Genomic DNA, 22,310 nt, shown 5'->3' on the forward strand with positions numbered 1-22,310 from the left:
AATAATGCTTGATACTACTTAGAAGTTACACGGAACTATAGGAAGGCTATTATAAATTACCATTTGTTTTTGTTTTTTAATTTGCATGTGCTTATTAATGTACAAGAGCTATTTAAGCAGGAATTTGCCTGCTTTTTCAAAAAGCCAAATATTCTCCTAGAGCAATGAAGTATCAGAAAACAAATTGTCTTTATTTGTGTGGAAAGCAAAATTAAGATTTTTATGTTGTATTATGATATAAAGCTTATTGTTCCATTCCTTTAGCTATTTTTTTAATTTTAGTTATTTTTATGAAACTTTAAAAATATTCTAAAGTAATCTAAGAGGAACTCAGTCTAGGTTGGGAACTCATGAAAGCAGGAATCATATCTGTCTTCTTTACTGTATCCCCAGTACCTAATTGTGCTTGGTAAATGTTGAATAAATGAGCTTTGTTCTCTGTCCTCTGAATAATTTCTGTAGGAGAGCATGTCAACAAGCTAGTCATTATATCTATTGTTAATCTTGTCATGTTCAGCAGATAAAAATGCAAGCAAAATTTTCTAGAAATTCCATTTAAAGATTCAGTAAGTAATATTTGGATGTAATGATTAAATCCTTAATGCTGGAAATCATTAAAATGTGGTGAGGTGGGGTACACTTTACTCTTTGAATTGGGTTCTGGCAGAAAATTCCAGTATTTACCTTCTTTAAAAAGCAGACTTTAAACATATTTTAATGATCTCACTAAATTTCATTCTCTAAAGAGAGACTGTTGGTAACGTAAATTTTTGATGCACCTCTTACAGTTTATTCCTTATATACTTTATATAATATAGTAATCTCTACATTTTTATCTTCACAGTCTTGAATTTGTAGTTTATTTTTATACTCTTCAAAGCAAACTTCAACATTTTTGTCATAGCCATCATTGGACCAAAGTGTATTTGATGTTTTAAGGGCATGCTAATATTTATTCACTTAAGATAAAAGAATGAATAAGAAAATTTCCCAATTCCTGATAAGAAAAATTTCCTAGCTTGCAGTCGTATTTTTCTTTGTGCTTCTCATTGTTACAGATAATGACTTTTTTGTTGTTTATACTAGTTTCCATTATCAATATAGGTTTTTTCCCCTTCTTTAAAAAATGTGACACAAATCTTCAAATTCATGGCAAAATAATTCCCTATTTGTGAACTTAATTAAGCACCTGAATTCTAGAGATAGGTATAAGAAAATAAACATTCTATTATAGTTTGTGTGACCATGGCAATTAGCCCTTTCTTAAAGAGTTATTTAAGATCATAAAAAAAAAGATGGACTATAAAAAAAAACATACAGAACTAAAAGATTATTCAGAATTAGGTGCTCATGTACCAGACAGTGGGCTTTTTGCCACATTTTCCATATTAAAATTTAAATGTAAAAGTCCATTTGTATTTGGAAAATACTGTCTATTGTAGTATTTTATTATTCTGCATAATAATTTATAATAGAAAGCAAGGACTTAATACCTGTGAGCCATATACAAGACAGTACATGAGTGGATGGTGCATGATGGTTCCAAAATCTAACCTTTTTTTAAAATTAATTTTTTAATTAATTGAAGTATAGTCCATTTACAGTGTTGCATCAATTTCTGTTGTACAGCATAATCTTTCAATCATATGAATACATACATATATTCCTTTTCATATTCTTTTTCATTAGAGGTTCTACAAGATATTGAATATAGTTCAGTGTGCTGTACAGTAGAAATTTGTTGTTTATTTTATATATAGTAGTGTCTCCAAATCTCGAACTCTCAGTTTATCCCTTCCCACCCCCTGTCCCCCCGGTAACCATAAGTTTGTTTTCTATTGTGAGTCTGTTTCTGTTTTGTAAGTAAGTTCATTTGTGTATTTTTTTTTTTTAAGATTCCACATATAAGTATCATATGGTACAAAATCTCACTTTTTTAATTAAATTTTTTTGAAAATACCATATACAGAAAAAAGTCCTAAAGAGCGCAAAAAGAAGCAGTTTTTCGGTCATTCAATAATACTACCTGTGACCACAGTTTTTACCAAAATTGAATCAAGTACTGTTGCATATGCCATTTTCCTCATGGCTTTTAAAGTGATATATATCCTTGTAACAGAAAGATAAAAGCAGTTCCTTTGACAGTCCTGTGCTGTTTTTGGCCATTAACTTTGGGCAGTTTATCCTGTTGTTGAAAGTGGTGAGTGATAAGTCAAATTGTCAGGTATCTTTTTTTTTATTCAACACCAGAAAAAAATTGTATATTTGAACCACCAGAAATTGACTGTAACATAGTATTTAATGATCCAGCATTATTTATAGACTCTTTAAGAGTTGAGGTTATATATATAAGAACTTTATTTCCTTTCCCTGGATATTTATGGGCATTAGTATAGCTCTCTAAGTGAGAAGTTGATTTTTAGATTATTGCCTTTTCCACTATCTACAAAGGAGTTCATATGAGAAATCAATTTAAGAAAAATTATTACTCTCTTCCATTTAGTTTTTTTTTTCTTATTTCTGCTCTTTCAGTCCCTAACTTTTTATCACTATATGTTTTTTCTTTTTTCCTAAATCTTCAGTGTTAGGGTTTTTTGTTTAGTTTTAGTTTTTTTTTTTTTAATACTGAGTTTCTATTACATATTTGAATGTATTCCATCTACCTTCTTTGTTTACTCCATACAAAATAGGCAAAAAAAGCTCAAGGCTTAAAAGCAATGGTTCAGAGAACTCATTTTTAAAGCCTGTTTTAGGGGATGGTGAGGGCTCATTTAGACTTACTTGCTTCTTCTGTGTTAGCCATTTCTAGAGTGAATTGCAGTTGTCTGTATTATTATATTTTGGTTGGAAAACCTGAAATTAATAGTATTTTGTTGTTTGCAGGCCTTCCTAGGAAGCACAAGGATTGGTGAAGGAAAATATGTAGAAGAATTATTTATTTTGCAGTTTTTGTTGAAAAGAAAATCATGTAGTTATCTTTTGTTAAAGTCTTTAGTATCTTAAAGTGCCTGTGGTTTCTTAAAATCTCAGGGCCTTAAAATAGAAAAAAATTTTTTCATAGCGGAATGTTAATCTGTAGAAAAGACGAGTTGACAATGTTAATTGTGTACTTTAATGGTTTTGAACCTTTAAATGTTCCAGTTATAAAGTTTTATTTTTAAATTTGGCAGATGTTCAACAGTTTAATTATAATCAGATTTTTCTATTCCAAGACACTCTTTAAAGCAGGAGAGTTTCAGAAATTGAGGAGGAGATGAATTGAAATTTTAAGAATATTAAATTTATAATTGTTTGCTTTCAGTCAGAAATTGGGTTTGGAAAAATGGAAACCTACATCAAATTGGAAAAGCTTGGAGAGGTAAGTTAATACTTATCTTAAAAATGTAAGATACTTTTTTTTTTTCTTGTCATCTAAAGTCCTCTGTTAGTCCAAAAGTTTTTCCAACCTGGGGAGAAAAAAAAAGTAAGCACTGCTTTCTGAAAGATTGTATCTTGTTCTGAAAAGGCAACAGAATATTAGAAGGAAAAACCCTTCAATTCTTGAAATTATGCCAGCAGTGTGAGAAGAAATGAATATTGTTTATAGCCGTGTAACCTTTTATTGAAGCACAGAATATTGTGCTTTCTTGGTAACAAAATAGACATCTATTTGTTACTCGTTAGTTAGCTTCTTGGTAGTCTGCTATCTGTGCTGTTATGTGGGAAATTGCATGTGTTCAAACTTGAGAAAAATCAAAATACTGTCTTTCAAGATAAAGACATCTCACTGAAGGTTAAGGAAATTCTTGGCTAATGAGACCTTGTTTTTCTTGAACTTGCTGATACTACTGACTAATTTGAAATGGTATATACCTCTCAGAATGAGAAAGGGCTAAGAATAGAATAGAATTAATTAGTAGAGGAATCTTAAGGGAGCTCGAGGGCTATCCTGGCAATGATAGAAGAAATCTGTAAAATATATTTGTTTTTTAGAGGAGAGCTATATATACAAAGATTCTGAGAAGTCTGAAAATAGGTAAATTTTAATAATATGTTAATTACATTTTCAATGTTCAGTTAATATGCTTAATTAATTTCCTCAGTCTCCATGTATCATTACAGGTAAAGTTCCCCTGATTCTAAGGCTATTGATTCAGTTATTATTCTCATACAAAGTACAAAAAATAAATTAAATATCCTCTCTCATGTTTTTATACTTTTAAGGCACTCTATAGGGTTGTAAGATTAGTGAAGCTGTGCATATAGAACTGAAAGTCCTCTTAGCTATAGGAAAACTAAGACTTATTATCATGGTGGAGTTTTCCTTGCAAGGTGGAATTTAACATATGCTTATAAACTTAATTAGTGCTCTTTTTTTTTTGTATAGATGATATAGACAGACTTTCATGGTATTTTTGATGTGTCTTTCAAAAATGTATTTTATAGGGTACATATGCAACAGTTTATAAAGGAAGAAGTAAATTGACAGAGAATTTGGTGGCATTAAAAGAGATCCGGTTGGAACATGAAGAAGGTGCACCATGTACAGCTATAAGAGAAGGTATGATTTGTGGAAAAAGAATACAATAAAACCAAGCCTGGGGAAGGGGACTGAGGGGGAGAGCTAGTATCTAAAGCTGAAATATTTAATAGAAAGGAATTAATTGGTTAAGTATATTATTGTATAGCTTATAATGAAATTCTATGAATTTATTAAAAATCATTGTCATAGACAAATATTTAACATTGGGAAATGTTATATTTTGGTGCATGGGGAAAAAGCTAACCATAAGTAATATATACAGATGTAAATATGTTTGTATAATGATACAATTTTTTTTAAAAGATAAATTACCCAGAAAACGGTTTGAGGCATCTGATTAGCAATATAGAGGAGAGAAAGGTACTTGGGCTCTATATCTAAATTAATCTTACAAGTCTCAATAAGGTAACATTTGAGAGGAAACAGAGGATATGGAGAGTGTTAATGTAATATTGGGGATAATTTTAAGAATTAAAAATATCAAACCCAGAACCATAAAAGAAAAGAAAAACATTTGAGTCTCTTAAAATTGCTTCTACAAATGCCTTTGGTGGGTTGTTTTAAATTTAAGAGACTCTTAAACTTAATCATTCATGTTAAACTTAAGATTTTTTTAAAGACTGGCTACCACAGACTAAATAATTGGCTTTTTTTTTTTTTTTTTTTCTGTTTTGCAGTTTCACTATTAAAGGATCTAAAACATGCAAATATAGTAACCTTACATGACATTGTTCACACAGATAAATCTTTGACTCTGGTCTTTGAGTATCTGGTAAGCATTTAAAAATTCAGTATATAATTTTGCCATAATAAATCATAGCAAATTGGATTTTTCAACAGCCTCAGGGACATTATTGTTTAGTTATTAACATTTAATTAAATTATATGTGGCTCATTATCTTTCCTCAAAAAACAAGTTATTTTTAAAAATTGAATAGTATTATGTAAATTAGCCACGCCTTCTCTATGTATCACGTAGTAAAGTGCTGTATTTCTTTAGGATAAAGACCTAAAACAGTACATGGATGACTGCGGAAACATCATGAGTATGCACAATGTGAAGGTATGTTTTAGCGTGTCATTTTAAATTTCGTTTAAAGCAGAGACAAGCACTTAAGCATACATGAACTACAATACATGATATATGTCAGTTTCATATATTCTGCTTCAGAATTTTCTGTTTGGCATTTTAAATAGGTTGTCATCCTCTGAATATGTTTACTTAGAACTTTTGTTTACTACACTGTATTGTTTTCTTAGGATCAGACCTTTTTGTAGAACTACATTTTAAATGTCTTAAAGAGTACTTTTGACGTTTCCTTTCACATTATAACACTGATTCTCTTAGATACAGAATACGTTTACACGTATATTTTGCTTAAAATGATTGCTATTATATCAAAATCTACATGTTTAAAATAAAAGTGATCATTGCCTTCTGCAAAGGGCCTCCTTTAAATGACAAACTACCTTAACATATTTAGGATGGCATTTAATTATAAAACAACTTTTCAAGATACTAATCTAATGAGTAAGGCCAAGAACATGCATAGGTATTATGAATACTAGGCTGGAGATACCAGTCTATACTGTCAGGAGGGAAAAGTAAGATAATTGTATGTTTTCTTAAAGATATCTAAGATGTAAGTAATGCCTGGTAAGTTTGGTATAGTAATCAGTGCCAGATGAAACCCAAAGTAAAATAAAAGTAAAATTAAGTAAAAACATTTGTTAACAGTTGCATTCTTACAGTAGGTTTCTTTGACCTGGTATATGTCACACTTAGCAAAAATTTATTTATCCAAACTTAGTCAACAGTTTGTGAGAAACTATTCTGGAAATAGGCTGTCCCAGCTGTGTGTTTGAGATAGTTCCGATTCTGTAGATAGTAACTTTAAACTTAACACATTTTTAAAAATAGTTAAGTTTGGTACAGAAGACAGCCAGTTTCTTTTACTAAAAAGACTGCTCAAAATATTGACGTCTCTTTCCGTATATGTTCTGTGAAAATTGTTTTCATCATTTTACATTTTGTTTTGCAAGATGTTGTGAATCTTACTTGCATTTATCTGTTTGTCTTTTATGTTGTTTTTCCTGCTCTCATGTTAGCAATAATGTGGAAAGATAATTGTCCTTAATTATCATAATTTGACAAAGATTTGAGAAGTTTATATCTTGTAAAACCAGGTCTACATGGCTGGCTTAAGTTGTAAAGTATTTTATTCTTTATCTGTTTAAATAGCACTTATATTTTTCCAAACATAAAAAGTAATGAGACTATTTGGAAGTAGTAATTTTAGTTTTCAAAAAAACATAAATAAGTAGAGGGTAGAAACTCTGCTAATTAGAATTTCTCCAGGCCCATTGTTCGCCTGCTGCCTTGGCTTATTCTTGAAGTTCTGCTATTTTTCACCTTCATGTAAACCAAGGGTACTCTCTTGAATCCTCTGGACTTTGAGGCTCTTTTTTGTTAACTAGAAAGAATCAAAGACCTTCTGTATTTCATGTTCCTTTTTCTTTCAAATTTCACAACAAAAAGTCTACCATTAGCCTTATAGGAATTGCTTTTTTCAGAGTCATTCAGAGCTGTACAGTGCTAATTCCCTGTTCTGAATCATGGCAGATTTTGAAGGCTGAGTAGGAGGTGCTGAAAGTAAAATACCCAAGAGGTGGGTGATAGAAGCTGATTTAGGTTATTTTAGGTTATTTTTATAGCACATAATTTGCCAGAGCTATGCAGCGCCATTCTTTTGGACTCTTCTGGATTTTCATAAAACCACCAATTCCAGTGCCTTAAAGACACTGTCCCAGATTTTGGGGGTGGTGAGGAATGGAGTGGGGAATGGTAAAAGGCTGTTGTTTCAAACTTTAAGCCTTAGTAGGCCTGTAAGTTTATGAGGATTATGTGTACTTTAAATCATTTTCTATAACAATTGAACTATTAATACTAAGACAAAGAGTTTCATTTCACTTTGTTTTCAGTATTTATTTTCATAGGTACTGTCTGACTAAAAAATAGGTAGATGCTTCAAATAGAATAATAAATTGTAAAATTCAGAAAACTACATAAGGAGAAGGATATGGTTCCTTTTTTGTTTTAAACTATTCCAGGCCAGTTGGTTTTCTGTTTACCATAACTTATGCTTATACCAAAGTATATCTTATTTTCTGTAAGACTAATTTCTATTTTTTGTTTCTATAGCTGTTTTTATACCAAATTCTCCGTGGTTTGGCTTATTGCCACAGAAGAAAGGTGTTGCACCGAGACTTAAAACCACAGAACCTCCTCATAAATGAAAAAGGAGAATTAAAGCTAGCAGATTTTGGTATGGAACATATGAGATTTTTATAAATAGTTCCAGGTGGTTAAGTTTAAAAGAACAACCATTGATGCTGCATGATTGCTTTTATGTGGGTCTGAGAGTTTTCTCTGTAGCCCGTGGAATGAAATATTTGAAAATTTTGGTGGGTGAGTTTTGTTAGTGAAGGCTTAAAAGATACCAGTTCTCAGGTGTGGCTGATAGACCCCTAAGAGTCCTGAGACCTTTCAGGGGGTCTCAAGATATATTATCAAAATTATTCTAAAAGTTACTTGCCCTTTTCACTATGTTAATATTTGTACTGATGATCCAAAAGTAATAAGGGATAAAAAGCTACTGGTGCCCTTAGTATATAAATCAGGGCAGTGGCACCTCCCCGTACTTAGTAGTCATTGTATTCTTCACCACTATACATATGTAGGAAAAACACTTAAAAAGGTATTTGATGAAGCAGTAAAATTTGTTAAATGTTATTAAATCTTCATCTTTGAGTATGTCTTTTCAGTATTTTATGTGGTGAAATATATACAAAACATATTTGCTGCACACAGAAATACTATAGTTATTTCAAGGAAAAGTGCTTGCACAATTATGAGTGCAAACTGAACTAGCCCTTTTTTTTTTTTAAAGGAATATCACTTTTACTTGGAAAAAAAGTGACCAATAGACAAACTGTGGTTATACAAATGTTTTCTTGAAAATGAATGAAGTGAGCCTAGTCTGTCATTTCAAGAAAAGCAACTGTTAAAGTATTTCTTGACAATAGTAAAATTTGAGTTTTCAAGCAAAAATTAGATTTTGGAAATTTCGATCTGCCATTTTTGAGTTTGATAGCTTCTTAATACCTGAGGGCTTTTCTGATGAGATCAGTGGTAATATTAACAAGTATGATTTTTTGATATGCTAAAAAATGTAAATATTTGTAATATTTGAATAACCCAGGGAACCAGTATCTTCCAGATGACTAATGCAGCTATTACAGAATTATGCATAAGTGAAAGATCCATTTTAAGTGCAAGATAGACCAGTGAACTTTAATGTAACATTGAACAAGAGGTTCATTGATATAATTTCAGTCACCACATAATCTTTAAGAAGCTATTTTCTAATTCTGATGTAGTATCAAAGAAGAATATGTATAATTATCAGAAGCTGTTTAAAGGCTCTTCTTTCCAACCTCACAGCTGTGTGAAAGCTGACTTTCTTTATATATAACTTAAAGCAAACATCATAGCAGATTGAATGCAAAAGCAGATATGAGAATCCAACTGTCTTCTATTAAAATAGACTACAAATATATAAAACAAGACAATTTGCGCTAATTTTAATTTTATTTTGGAAAAAATATTTTTCATAAAAATGTTCATGTTAACATAAGTAGTGTTTAATGAAAAAGTTTTAAATTATTCTCAGTTTTTCTTACATGGCAGGTATCAGTAAATATAATCTGTATAAATAAAAGCTCTTTGGGTCTTCAGTAATATTTAAGACTGTAAAAGAGGTCTTGAGAGTAAAGAGTTTAAATGCCACTACTGAAAGGGGTTCCTTTAACTTACCTGCCACCATGACTTTGTTTTTATTTATACGCTTAATAATTTAATTAGTAGCTGTTTGTCTCTTTTTAGCTAAATCCAATTTTAAGAGAATACTAGGGAAACTAGAATTCCATGTTTTTTGCTTCTAGGAAGTAAATTTTTTTATATTGAGAGAACTTTGTATAGTAGCTTTTTTTTTTTAATATTTCACATTCTGAGAGTTTGAGTACTCTAATAGAAGTTAGTTTTTAAAAGCCCGTGCAGTTTTTAATAGTTAGTATTTATCCTTTTTTTTAAGTGATTATAGTAGTTTTACTTTTGGAGTATTTCATTGAATTTGAAAAATATTCGTGCTTCAAGTATTACTCATAGTAACATTTAAAAATTAGTGTTCTTAATTTATTATGGAAATTCCTATACTTTTTTTCATTTAACACTTTTCCACTTGTTTGAAAGGTAGGTTGCCATTTAAAAGGAAATGGGTAGGCCACATGAGTTTAGATAATAAATTGCAAGTTATTTGCATATACTTACATAGAGTGTCTAGGGCATAATTTATGTTATTTTCCTAGTAATTATTATTCATTGTCCCCCCATCACTCTCCCTTCTCTTTTTTTGGCCAACCTGTATTTATTGCTGCTTATTCCTCAATCCCAAAATGAATGACAGTAATAGAAAAACCCTGCTTGGCTATTAGAATTGCAAAATGAATGGCAGGGGCCATCAAAATTTTACTTTTGGCAGGGAATAATACTATGAGTGCTTTAAATTTTGTTTCTTTACCTCTACAAAGCAAACCAAGCAAATTTCATCTTCCCACAGGCCAACAGGAAGTTCTTATTATTCCATGAGCTAATACGATCAACTTTGAATTGCTTTTAGTTATTTGGTTTTTTTTACTGGTTGCATAGTAAGTATACGTCAGACGCAAGTAAGGGAGAGTCATGTAACTGAGTATTTTACTATAAATTGTTCTCGATTTCTATGAAAATTCTACTCCTGTTTCTGTGATCAATAAAATTCTGGTCTAAGAAGTTATTACTATAAATAGATGTTTTCATTAATAATAGAAAATGGCTTGTATAATAATACCATATCACATTTAATTAATTTTGTTTGGAAGAGATGATTATTTATTTCATTTCATGCCAGTACTGCAGTTCTGATTGTGAACCAGGAGCCTATTTGAACAAGCACCCTCGTTTAGAATTCTTTCAGGAGCAGGAGTATAAGATACTGAGGAAACTATTAATTGCATTTGCTTTGATGTTTCATGTATAGTTTATAGGATAAGAAAATTTGCAGCCTTGTTCTTTTTTAATCCAATATTAATAAGAGGAAGAGAAATCAGAAAGCTATCCCCATTGGCTTATTACCAAAATTTGTTGAATTTATTTTACCAAGTTGGGATGGTAGAGTAAAACCTGTAATTAAATAAAAGTGTCAACATTGCTTCAGTTCAACTCTTTAGCCCATACGCTAAAGAAAAATAGTGTGAGTGTTGCCTAATTATTTAAATTTCTGCTTTCATTTGGGTGACTTTATCCAGTTTAACAAAGTATCGAATCATCCATTTATGACATTTTTCTTGTTTAATATTTTAGTCAGCATAATTGTCACACACAATAGAAACCACAGCCTAAAAAATGAATTATTTTTTGTTGTTTGGAATAAACTATATGTTATAATAAATTTATATTTCTTCAAATATTTTTTAAAGTTACTACTTCTGGTGATCAAAATTTGGAGGTGTAGTGGTGGTAAAAAGAATTCTCTTTTGCCAGTGGCTCAAGAGATAAAGTTGTGACCTCTTGCCTTTATTTCTAGATAATCACTGAATTTCATATTAAATTGACAAAGGAATGATATGTTTTATATCATTTAAAACAATTAATATCCAAAGGCAGTGAGGTTTGTCTTACTTTAAAGTTAACCATATAACTTAAAACTTAAAAAGAAAGTATACAACAATGTAATTTATTCCAGGGAATAGACTTCTGCAAGGGAATTGTCAGTGAAACTTAATAGGATCATGGACCAGTAACTTCATGGTTTTTTGGGGTTTTTTTTTTTGGTATTCTATTTTTTTATTGAAGTATAGTTGATTTACAATATTGTGTTAGTTTCAGGTATACAGCAAAGTGATTCAGTTACACTCATATATAAATATTATTTTTCAGTTTCTTTTCCATTATAGATTATTACAAGATATTGAATATAGTTCCGTATACTATACAGTAAGTCTTCGTTGTTAATCTAATTTAGATACAGTAGTGTAACTTCATGTTTTTTGATAAGAATTGGTATAGCAAATTAAATTTGGAATCAGGTTAAGAAGTGACAAAAGCCTATAGTTATAAGAAGTAAAATTGTTATCTTAATGTCACTGGCCTATTTTGCATTAATTTAAGTTCAGGTAGGAAGTAATTTGGCATCATAATTCATGGACCGAAGGAAGAATATCTTAAGATTAACCTAGATGCCATACCAGGTGCATTTACTCATAATAGCAAGCATAGCCTCTGATTATGGAATTGTTATTTAGTTTAATTACATAAGGATTTGCTGACCCAAGACCATGCACACTAAAAAAAAAAAAAAATCATAGAACTAATTTTGTTAAGCTTCAAGAAGGTATAGAGTAGCCATCTCAAGCATCCTTGTGATAGGAGTCATGGTGAGAATGTGGACTGGGAAATCCATTCTAGCTATTTCTTAATGATTTTCTTTCCCCAATGAAGGACTAGCCAGAGCCAAGTCAGTTCCCACAAAGACCTACTCAAATGAAGTTGTCACACTGTGGTACCGGCCACCTGATGTGCTTCTCGGTTCCTCGGAGTACTCAACACAGATTGACATGTGGTAAATATATGCAGATATTATTGCCATTTATAATTTTGAAAGAATGTAGCCATTAACACAGGGCAATACTGGTAGATATTTGGCTTTAAAAAGGTATTATTTTAAAGAGACACAATATAAGCAATGAGTTCTGGAACGGAAGATCACCTATGTTTAAATACCAATTCTGCCACTTAAAACTGCATAATAACTTTATCAAAACTACTGGCCTGTTCTTCATTTGAGGAAATGGGGATAGTAACAATAACTACTTTAAAAGGTCGTTCTGTAGATAATGTTAAGACCAAATGAGCTAATGTATATAAAGCACTTAGAAGAGTGTACATTCTCTTACATGGTAATACTGTGTAAAGTGCTATGTAATTTAAAACAAAGTACATAATAATTTAAAATTATTATTTTTATCATCATTTAATATTCACCAAAATCCACTTGCTTTAAGTTGATCTAGAAATAATAAAATACTATAACCATCTTCCTCACACACCACTTTGATCATAACACTCCTTTATTCAAACACATTTGCCGCTTCCCCGTTGATTATCTATAGAATAAGGTACAGTTCTTCAATCTGATACTTAATGATCTCTATAATTTCTCTAAACTTTTTTCAACTTATTTCAGGCTATTCAACTTACTTCAGTTGTTTCCTTTTAGCCAAATGGCTACTCACTGTATCTCATAAATAACCTGGACTTTCCCACCTTTGCTCTTATGTTCATACCAGTTCATCCATTTGGAATGCCTACTCCGCTTCTCTAACAAGAGCCTGTGCCCAGGAACTTTGAAAACATGGTTTCTCATAAATCCTTCCTGAATACAACCTAGCCTTCCGTGGCAATACCTTCCTCTGAACTGTGGTTACATTTATTACTTGTACCTGTCATGTAGTGATAAGTCATACTTCCTTCTGTTGTTGTCTTGGGTTGAACATTTATGTAACTTTGTATAACTTTTTTTTAATTGTGGAAAAATATACATAACAAAATTTATCATTTTATGCGTACAGTTCTCTGGCATTAAGTACACTTACACTATTGTGAAGCTGTCGCCACCATCAATCTCCAGACCTTTTAACATCTTGCAAAACTGAAAGTCCATACTTATTAAACAAGAACTGTCCGTTTCCCTCTCCTTCCAGACCTATGGCAATCACCATTCTCCTTTCTGTGTCTGTGAATTCCACTTTTCTAAGTACCTCCTATGAGTGGAATCATACAGTATCTGTCCTTCTGTGACTGGTTTATTTTACTTGGCATAAATGTCTTCAAAGTTCATCCATGTGGTACAAAGATATTTGACTTTATGTGTCAGAATTTCCTTCATTTTTAAGGCTGAATAATCACTGTATATGTATGTTATAGTTTATTTATTCATGCTTTGATGGACACTTAGGTTGCTTCCAGCTTTTGGCTGTTGTGCTGCTATGGACATGGCAAATACCTCTTTGAGACACTGCTTTCAGTTCTTTTGGGTAAATACTTCGAAGTGGAGTTTTGCTGGGTCATATGGTAATTTTTTTTTTTTTTTTTTTTTTTTTTTTTAGGAACCACTGTACTGTTTTTCATAGTGGTTCCATCATTTTACCTTCTATATAACATTTTAATATGTATAATTAAATTTTATACATAATTGCTAGATTGTAAGTCCTATAAAGGCAGGACTATGTCTTTTTTAATTCAATTTTTTTTGTTTTATGAGAGAGATAATTAGGTTTATATACTTGTATATAATGGAAGTACTGGGAATTGAACCCAGGACCTTGTGCATTCTAAGCATGTGTTCTACCACTGAACTATGGCTTCCCCCTGCCAGGAAAGAGTATGTCTTAAACTCAATGTATTCACACAGATCCTAGACAGTGTCTATTCTGTGAACCTGTATCTATTTCTCTTCCTTCTCTTAAACACAGACACACGTTTATTCACACACTCTTCATTTGGTTTACGGGTTCTCTCTCTGCTTCCTGCATAAAAACATCTTGAATCATTTGCTTCTCTGTATCCCTGCTAACCACCACCTAACACATAGTAAGCATTAAGTAACTGTTAGCCATTGTTAGTGTTATTCTTCAGGGATCATGCAGAAGAGAGCTGGACATTTTAAGTGAGGGAAATGGATGTATCAGTATGGAAGTTGAGACAAATAGGATAAATGTTAACAAATTAGTTTAGTTGGATCTGAAAAAAATCTCTGCAGATTTTCTAGCAGGCTAGTACAAATTCTCCAGAGAGGCAGCCTTAAGGAAAAGATTCTTGTGCTTAATAATGTGTAAATGGATTGCTCATCTCTCTCTCTTTTTTTAAATGGTTTATTTCGTAGGGGCGTTGGTTGCATTTTCTTTGAAATGGCTTCTGGAAGGCCTCTGTTTCCAGGATCAACTGTGGAAGATGAATTGCACTTAATCTTCCGACTGCTAGGTAATGGAAGAAATCTTATTCCCAGTGATTTGTTACCTCCAATTGACCAGCTAGATAAGACTGTACCTTTAAAAAAAATATTTACAAATTTGATACTGAGACTAACATTAATAGTTGTTATAAGAATTGTAATTAGCGTGATTAAGATAAAGATAGATCCTTCTAGGTAACTTCTTTTCACTTACTCAGTTCCACCTTAGTAATAAAATTTTCTTCTATAAAATCTTTATGAGAGAGAAATATTATTGAAAACTGACCTGTAGCACATTATTAGGAAATATTTTAGCTTAGGTATCAATGAGGCATCATTTTTATGGCATGATTGTATAGTCCAGAAATAAAATCTGTATGTTTACTATTTCTGTCATTTTGGTTTCAGTTGAAATAATCAGGTCATTACTAAATAGAAATTGTTCCTTAAGATACTTCCTTAGTTCTCCCTGTTTATATATATTTACCTATATAAAAATTTTTATATATTTATAAATATATATTTTTTTAAATTCAGGAACTCCATCTCAGGAAACTTGGCCAGGTGTTTCTTCAAATGATGAGTTCAAGAACTACAACTTTCCAAAATACAAACCACAGCCTCTAATTAACCATGCACCCAGGTATTTTTTTTTTTTCCTTTAAGTGAAAAGGGGAAAACCCACGTGATTCTTTATAGTCTCTTGAAGCATTAGCCTCGGTAAGGATTCAGGAAAAAAAATACATGCTACACATAAACAATTCTTAAATATTTTAAGATCTAGTTTAATTTGATTTCTTCCTTTCTATGTCAGATTAATTTTATAATTCAGTGACCAGGAATTACCAAAGTATGTTAAGTCCACAGAATTGAGGTGTAAGTGAAATGAATATAGAACGCATGTATTAGAATTCTAGGGTTTATGTAGTTCCCTTTCCTGGAAGGAAGACATTGATTAATGCCTTATTCAGTACCATGAAGACTATGATGAAATTTGTCCTGCTGTCTACACAGTTATTCTGTATTTACTTAAAAAACCTAAGAATGTATTGTAAGCAAAATCGTGACTCTTACACAAGATGACCTGTCAGTATTTCAGCCATTGTTAACGATAGTTTGTATTCTAAGAATATAAACTGTCTGACCTCATATCCTTAATATTGGCTATCCAATTAAAATTTGTTTTCAGACATACTCCAGATCCAAGACTCCCATTAAAATTTGAGTCAGAATATTTTTACTTACGGAATATATTACATTTTCAGTAAGTAACAGAATAAATAACCCTATTGACCATATTTTTTCATCTTTCTTTAAGTAAAAGAAAAAGAACACTAAGATACCAAATAAGGGCAATGTCTGTTTTAATCGAAATTGCACACAACATAACACACTCACTCTAGTTCTGTTTATTCCCAAGATAGGGAATAATAGCAAAACTGTTCTGGTACCAAAAATATTTTAAAGTTTTCATGTGAATTGATATTCTTGCCACTATAGTAGCTAACAACATTCTAAGTAGACTTCTCTTAGGAAGAATATTATGTGCTAGACTTTTTTGTATGTTTTTCTCCTATTTTTGTCATTTACATATTTCTTGCTACCAGATTCTTCATGACCTTAGCACCTAACTTGTCTGTGCCCATGAAGCTCTGGATGTTTGTCAGAATGGCAAGCTGCGAAGGATAGAAGAGTCTGAAGACTCTCTAGGTCACAGTACCCACTCACTCAGGGGGAAATATATTTTTATTCGTAATTGTGCTTTTGGCAGTGACAGCTAATTTCATCCTTAGGTTATCTTTACTCATTGCTCAGCAGACTGCCCTGTAAAAATTTGTTGAATGACTTATTTCTGTGTTTATTTTGAACCACAGTAATCCATTTCGGGGTCACTTATCTTTTTGTTTTCACTTAAACAATAGGAAAATGATACTTTTGTACTCTTGTGTTCAGGGGAACACTATGAAAACTGATCTGATATACTTAAGCTTTCTCAATAATAGAGGTTACTTTGTTTTGACACAAAAAGGTGATTTTTTAAAAAATTCTATAGTTTTAATAATTAATCTGTTCTTGAATACTGAAATTTGAGTTGCAGCCCAGTTATTTGTGCTTTCTTCTTAAACAAGTGGCAAAATAAGTCTTTTAAGGATAAAACATTTGAGTCTGTTTGAAAGAAGCAAGGTGTGCTATTTAGGGCACTTGAATTTAACAGACACTTGGAAAATAGTTTATTTGAAAAATTGTTATCAGTTAAGATAAAAAAATAAATTTCTACTTGTCTGTTGTTTCTAGGTTAGACTCTGAAGGAATCGAGTTGATTACAAAATTTCTTCAGGTAAGTCACATCTTATGTAATTGTTAAATGCTGTGTTAACTTCTCTGCGCCTTAGTTTCTTTATCTTTAGAACGGGATCGGTAATCTCTCTCTCAAATGTTTGTCATGACAATTAAATAAGATTATTTATGGTAGTATCTAGCATGTGTTAAGACATACGCTTAGGTGAAAAAAAATTACGGTTTCTCTTACCTTGTCTGGTCTCCCATTGTGACCTAGAACAGTCTGAGGTAGTCAGCTGCTGGTATTGATCAACTATGTCAAGGTCATGTTCTCTGCAGTTCATATTCTCTCATGTTCTCTTTCTCTTCCTTATACTTACTGATGTACAGGCTGCCGTACCTTCAAATACCATTCATATCTTTATTCAGAGCAGGAAGAAGAGAGAGGATAAGGGTTGTGTTAGCCACATTAGTCCTCTTGTACCTAGAAAGCAGAGGCTTTTCTGGAAACCTCTGCAGGGCCTCTTCCTAAGTCTAAGTCTTCCTAAGGCATAACATTAATTTTAAGACAGGTTGGGTATTGGGGAGCAGAATTGTCATAATTAGCCTAAACTTAGAATGGTCATGATTTATGATTCATCTGTTAGAGTTGGAAGCATGGATGCCTTGAACAAATCTGTTATTTCATCAAGGAAAAGGGGGAAATGGTTGTTGAATAGGTAATTTAATAATGCCTTTCATAAAGGTATTGGGTTTATTTCCAAAAGTCCTTTGGTATTCATAAGAAAAATAACACTAAAGGTCAGATATTTCTAATTTTTCATCACTTCAGAAAAAAAGGGAACCTAAATTGTTACTTAAGATCCAACTTGATCTTGGAAATTTGTAGCTCAGATATAATCATTGGTACATAATCTCAATAGCAACTCAAATTAGAGCATAGTACTCCAGATTTGTTCTTTTTAAAAAAAAAAAAAGTCTTTGTATTAAGTAATTAAGATAAAATTAGCTCTGAATACTTCAGTGCTAATTTGTGTGCCCCCCCACACACACACTTTTTACACAATTTAGAGGAAAAAGTTAATAAAGCAATTCTTTGGTTTTTCACAGTATGAATCTAAGAAAAGGGTTTCAGCAGAAGAGGCCATGAAACATGTGTACTTTCGAAGTCTGGGACCAAGAATACACACTTTACCTGAAAGTAAGAGATATTTGTAGAGTGTCTCCCTACCCCCACTCCCCTTTATTTTCGTTTGTCCAGCATTGGAGACTAGGGTGAATTAGGGGTTTAGGAAGAGATTGTTGGTTTTTAAGCCTAAAATTCTGGTCTTTTGTAATTAGATCAGAATTCCTTGAAGGGAGGTGTATGTCTTACTTGCCTATGTTTTAATTTACTTCTTTGAACACTGAGCACATTGCCACAAGTCTGTAAGAAATCAATAGCATTTAGGCATGGGTCATTAATCTTACTGGACTAAAGTTGGAAAATGCCATCTGATGATAGGCATTGTCATTTGGCCCAGTCTGGATTGCTTTGGTTCAGAGGTGTTAAAAATGGACTTCAGGCAAGTAGTAATGAAGCACAGCCAAAACATAAGACTGTTTTCTTGTGAAAGTAGATTTCCTTTTTGGTATGTAAAGATGATTTTCCTTTACTGTGTTCACTTTGACTTTACTGTCCCCACATGATGGTGGTGAGCATATTGTCAGTCACTAAAATAGCCAACTTCTCATGCCCGAGGCAACTGCTTGATTTTGCTCGGAACATTCTTTTTTAAAATCACCTCAATATCGTACTTTATTGAGTAAGGTGAGTGGAGAATTGTGAGAATATTTGGGAACAGAGCTGCCAAAAGCTTTCATTAATTTCCCATTCTCATTTGCTAGACAGTATTGATTGACCAGAGTTTTCTAATTAGAATCAAGGATCCTTAAGACTTTTCACATAGAACTTAGACTGCATATTTTTTAATGAAAGACTGCCTCTCTGGCAGAGATTGAAAATGAGAAAGATGAATTACAAGTGTTTTTTAAGATGATGTTTACATTTCATTTTTAATATCAGGTTTTATATTTTGAGTTGCAGGTGTGGTGTACAAACCTATTTCTTGTTTTTCTGTAAAAATCTGCAGATAGTTTGAGGATTTGACCTTCATGCCATTATAAGAAGACAGATAAAGAAAGGGTAGAATAAAACTGAGTAATACTTTTTGATTAGGTCTCCCAACTCCAGTTAAGTCCTAGAAATAGATAATGTACATTCTCCTCAGAGAAACACATACTCAAAGCATGATTTAAAGCAGAGTTGGGGGAGACATGTTCTGAAGGGAGGTTAATTGGTTTGATTTTCTTCTCAACAGTGGGACAGAAGGGAGAATATTTTGGCGGGGCTATAACCTTATAAATGTTTCATGTTGACTTAGTATACATGTTTAGACAGTTTGTCTACAGTTGGGTTATATTTGCGTTAACGATGTTAGACTTTCACCTGATAATTTTTGTCTGTGCATTTTAGGTGTATCAATATTCAGTTTGAAAGAGATTCAGTTGCAAAAGGACCCGGGTTTTCGAAATTCTTCTTACCCAGAGACAGGTGTGTTTGTCATAAACCATTTCACGTGTCGATCATGAAATTTTGTGTGGACCCAAGTTTTTGGTTTATAAATTGATCAGTAAAATTATTGATGTAAAAACCAATGTACAGTGCATTCCACAGCTGTGTATGTTTAGCATTGCACGTACTCACTTTTCTGTATGATATGGGCAGCTCAGTAATTCTTCAGAGAGAAATCTGACTCAGTCAAATCAGGGATCCTGAAAGCTGCAGATGGCACAAAGACCTTTTACAAGTGGCCTGGCTTGATCACTGCACACGCCATCCCTGGCACCTGAGGCAGAAGACACATCTTATGCTTCCCTAGTCATCAGGTTCATCACTTCGAAGCATAGAAGCTGTAGACTGACCCCCATCAACAAAAGGGTCATTTAAGAACAGTGCTGATCACTCTTACCGTGGAATATTAGCTTTTGCTGGTGGGAACATTAGCTTCATAGAGTCACCAAATACTGTATGTGGGATAAAACTGAACCTTGAACTGCCTCATAAAATGACTTTATATTTTAGGACATGGGAAGAACAGAAGACAGAGCATGCTCTTTTAAGTCTGATAACATGGTTTCAAGCCCAGCCCCCAGCCTTTCTTATCAATCAAGGACTCAGATCTGAAGGCAATTATTTCTTTTGGTGGACTTGGAATCTTCGTTTGTCTACACTGTCCTCTTCACAGTGGAGTCTTTTTATTTCAGACCTACAGATTGTTTTTATATTTGTTGTCACAGTGTGACAATTTTTTTGTACAGTTGGTTTTAAGGTCTTTTCTGCCATTAGAGCCAGTAGGTTACAGCTATTGATGTAACTGTAGCTGCAATTTTTGTGCAGGACTGAGAAACACAGTGCATTATTTATTGCGGAATCATTGCTGCTAAATAACTACTGTCTGTTTATTTAACACAACAGTTGAATGCCTGAAGAAGTTGCAGTGGCTTTATTATATGTGAATGCATCTGTTTCTCCTCACAGATTGTTTTACTGCTGCATTTTTTTGTTTGTTTTTAAAAATAACTGCAGTGTTTCCTGGAATGTAAATTTAGCTTTGCTTAACAGTAAAATAAGTGAGCCATCTTGAACACTCTTAAGTTCGTGCTATATAATTTTTTATTGACCATTGGCAAATAGAGTAGCTAAGAAATTGATAAGCACATTATGTTTAGGAAAGCATGTGATACAGAAGTTGATTTGGGCAAGTAAATACCTGACATTTTGGGGATCTTGCATTAGATACCAGTAAATTAAAGCACCAAAATTACTTATTTTTACCTTTCCTCATTTTAGAAATATTTACTGCATAATAATGGATATTTGTATACTAACACACTTAACTTGTTTTACATTGTGCTTTAATTTAGTTAAAACTAAACCATACAAGTCCAGTCAAACATGAGAGGTCTTGTTACTGTTTATTTGTTTTAAATACAATTCTTTAATTAGAAAGGATAATACTTCATTGGGGAACAATTTATTTCATTTGAGAGCTGTGTGTATGTGTGTGTTTTTATAACATTCACTTGGAATCAGCTAAAAGCTATAATATGTCTTTGAAATGAGCCATGATAAATACAAATGAGAGAAATGAGAACTTAGAGCATTGTAGGTATTATGTGTTTACCAGAGATAGTAAATATTACAGTTTTAATTATGCATCTTTTTGAACATCACAACTACACCTTGGTGTTGGCAGCAGTGTTTTAAGTATTTGTGTTCACTTTTAAGGACTATTTGTTTAGTGCATCTTACAAACTACAAATCTTAATTGGTATATTTTGTATTGGTCATGTAAATTCTTGGCTTATATATCATGAAAGTAGTCATAACGTAATTTTTTTCCTGACGTTCACTGTAAAACATTCAGGGGTCCTACCATTTCTGTTCAGGAAATCTTGTAGTTTATTGTTATTTAACAGTATTAAGTGAATTTTTGTATATTTCATTTTAACTTTATTTGTGAATAGTGATTGTGGCATGTTTGGGGTGTTATTTTAATATTTCATGATACTGAAATTTTAATTTTTAAAAAAAATTCTGAAAGAAACAGATTCATGTGTAATGGTGAATATTGGACCACTACTGCTTTTCACATTTGTAAATTGGTTTTATGTTAAACCCTATAGCCTAACAAAACCTGCTGTTATTTCTGACAGACATGTATTAATATTGTACTTTGAAGGTTATAAATATTATGTGGAAGTTCCTCCATTTTGTTTTGAAATTTATAATAACAAAATCTTCATGTTGTTAAATTTGTTGAGTCACAGTTCTTTCTTGGGGAAGAAGGCTGTGCAGAATGGGATAATTTTCTTTCATGGGCCTCCTTAATATAATGAAGTCTCGCTGTGACAGTGATGGTAATTGATTTATATTTGTGCCGGCCATTCACTTAGTGGTCTTAACTGTAATTTTGAAGGATAGCACTTTCAGGTATAACGGTCACATTTTTCATTTCATGGGTTACATATCTGACTTGTTGCTAATTTGACCATAGGTATGCATAGATTTGATTCTTGCATATAAAAGGTGAAGAACTATACCTGGTATTTACATAAAATTCTTCTTCCTAGTAAGAGCTAGGGATGTTTCTTCATTTTATTAAGGAATTTGATTTTTTTTTTTTTTTTTGATACTTGAGCACCATTCAGATTCTGAAAACTTTGCAGTGAAGAGAATGAAACTGAGAAATTTTGAACCTTGAACACATGATTCGTCTTAAACTGACAAGGTTCTTAAAGGTAAGAGAGGATGCCTTTTTTGTTTTCCTTCCAAGTGTTGCTGTTAACACATTGAA

The 22,310-nt window shown here is 32.2% G+C and overlaps 1 protein-coding gene across 1 annotated transcript in view; it reads left to right on the top strand.

Moving 5' to 3' along the window:
• CDK17 (cyclin dependent kinase 17) overlaps positions 1 to 21,768 on the top strand; it is an 87,010-nt gene extending 65,242 nt beyond the window's left edge. Inside the window, exons 6-17 of the mRNA XM_032493589.1 lie at positions 3,302 to 3,358; positions 4,426 to 4,540; positions 5,200 to 5,294; positions 5,523 to 5,585; positions 7,725 to 7,848; positions 12,120 to 12,240; positions 14,563 to 14,660; positions 15,169 to 15,274; positions 16,927 to 16,969; positions 18,022 to 18,112; positions 19,427 to 19,504; positions 20,036 to 21,768. Coding sequence (XP_032349480.1) covers positions 3,302 to 3,358; positions 4,426 to 4,540; positions 5,200 to 5,294; positions 5,523 to 5,585; positions 7,725 to 7,848; positions 12,120 to 12,240; positions 14,563 to 14,660; positions 15,169 to 15,274; positions 16,927 to 16,969; positions 18,022 to 18,112; positions 19,427 to 19,504; positions 20,036 to 20,073 — 1,029 coding nt within the window. The 3' untranslated portion in view covers positions 20,074 to 21,768. The remainder of the gene's footprint in view (positions 1 to 3,301; positions 3,359 to 4,425; positions 4,541 to 5,199; positions 5,295 to 5,522; positions 5,586 to 7,724; positions 7,849 to 12,119; positions 12,241 to 14,562; positions 14,661 to 15,168; positions 15,275 to 16,926; positions 16,970 to 18,021; positions 18,113 to 19,426; positions 19,505 to 20,035) is intronic.
• Positions 21,769 to 22,310: the final 542 nt, after the last annotated feature.

This window comes from Camelus ferus, chromosome 12 (genome assembly GCF_009834535.1).
Source record: "Camelus ferus isolate YT-003-E chromosome 12, BCGSAC_Cfer_1.0, whole genome shotgun sequence".
NCBI classification, from domain to species: domain Eukaryota; kingdom Metazoa; phylum Chordata; class Mammalia; order Artiodactyla; family Camelidae; genus Camelus; species Camelus ferus.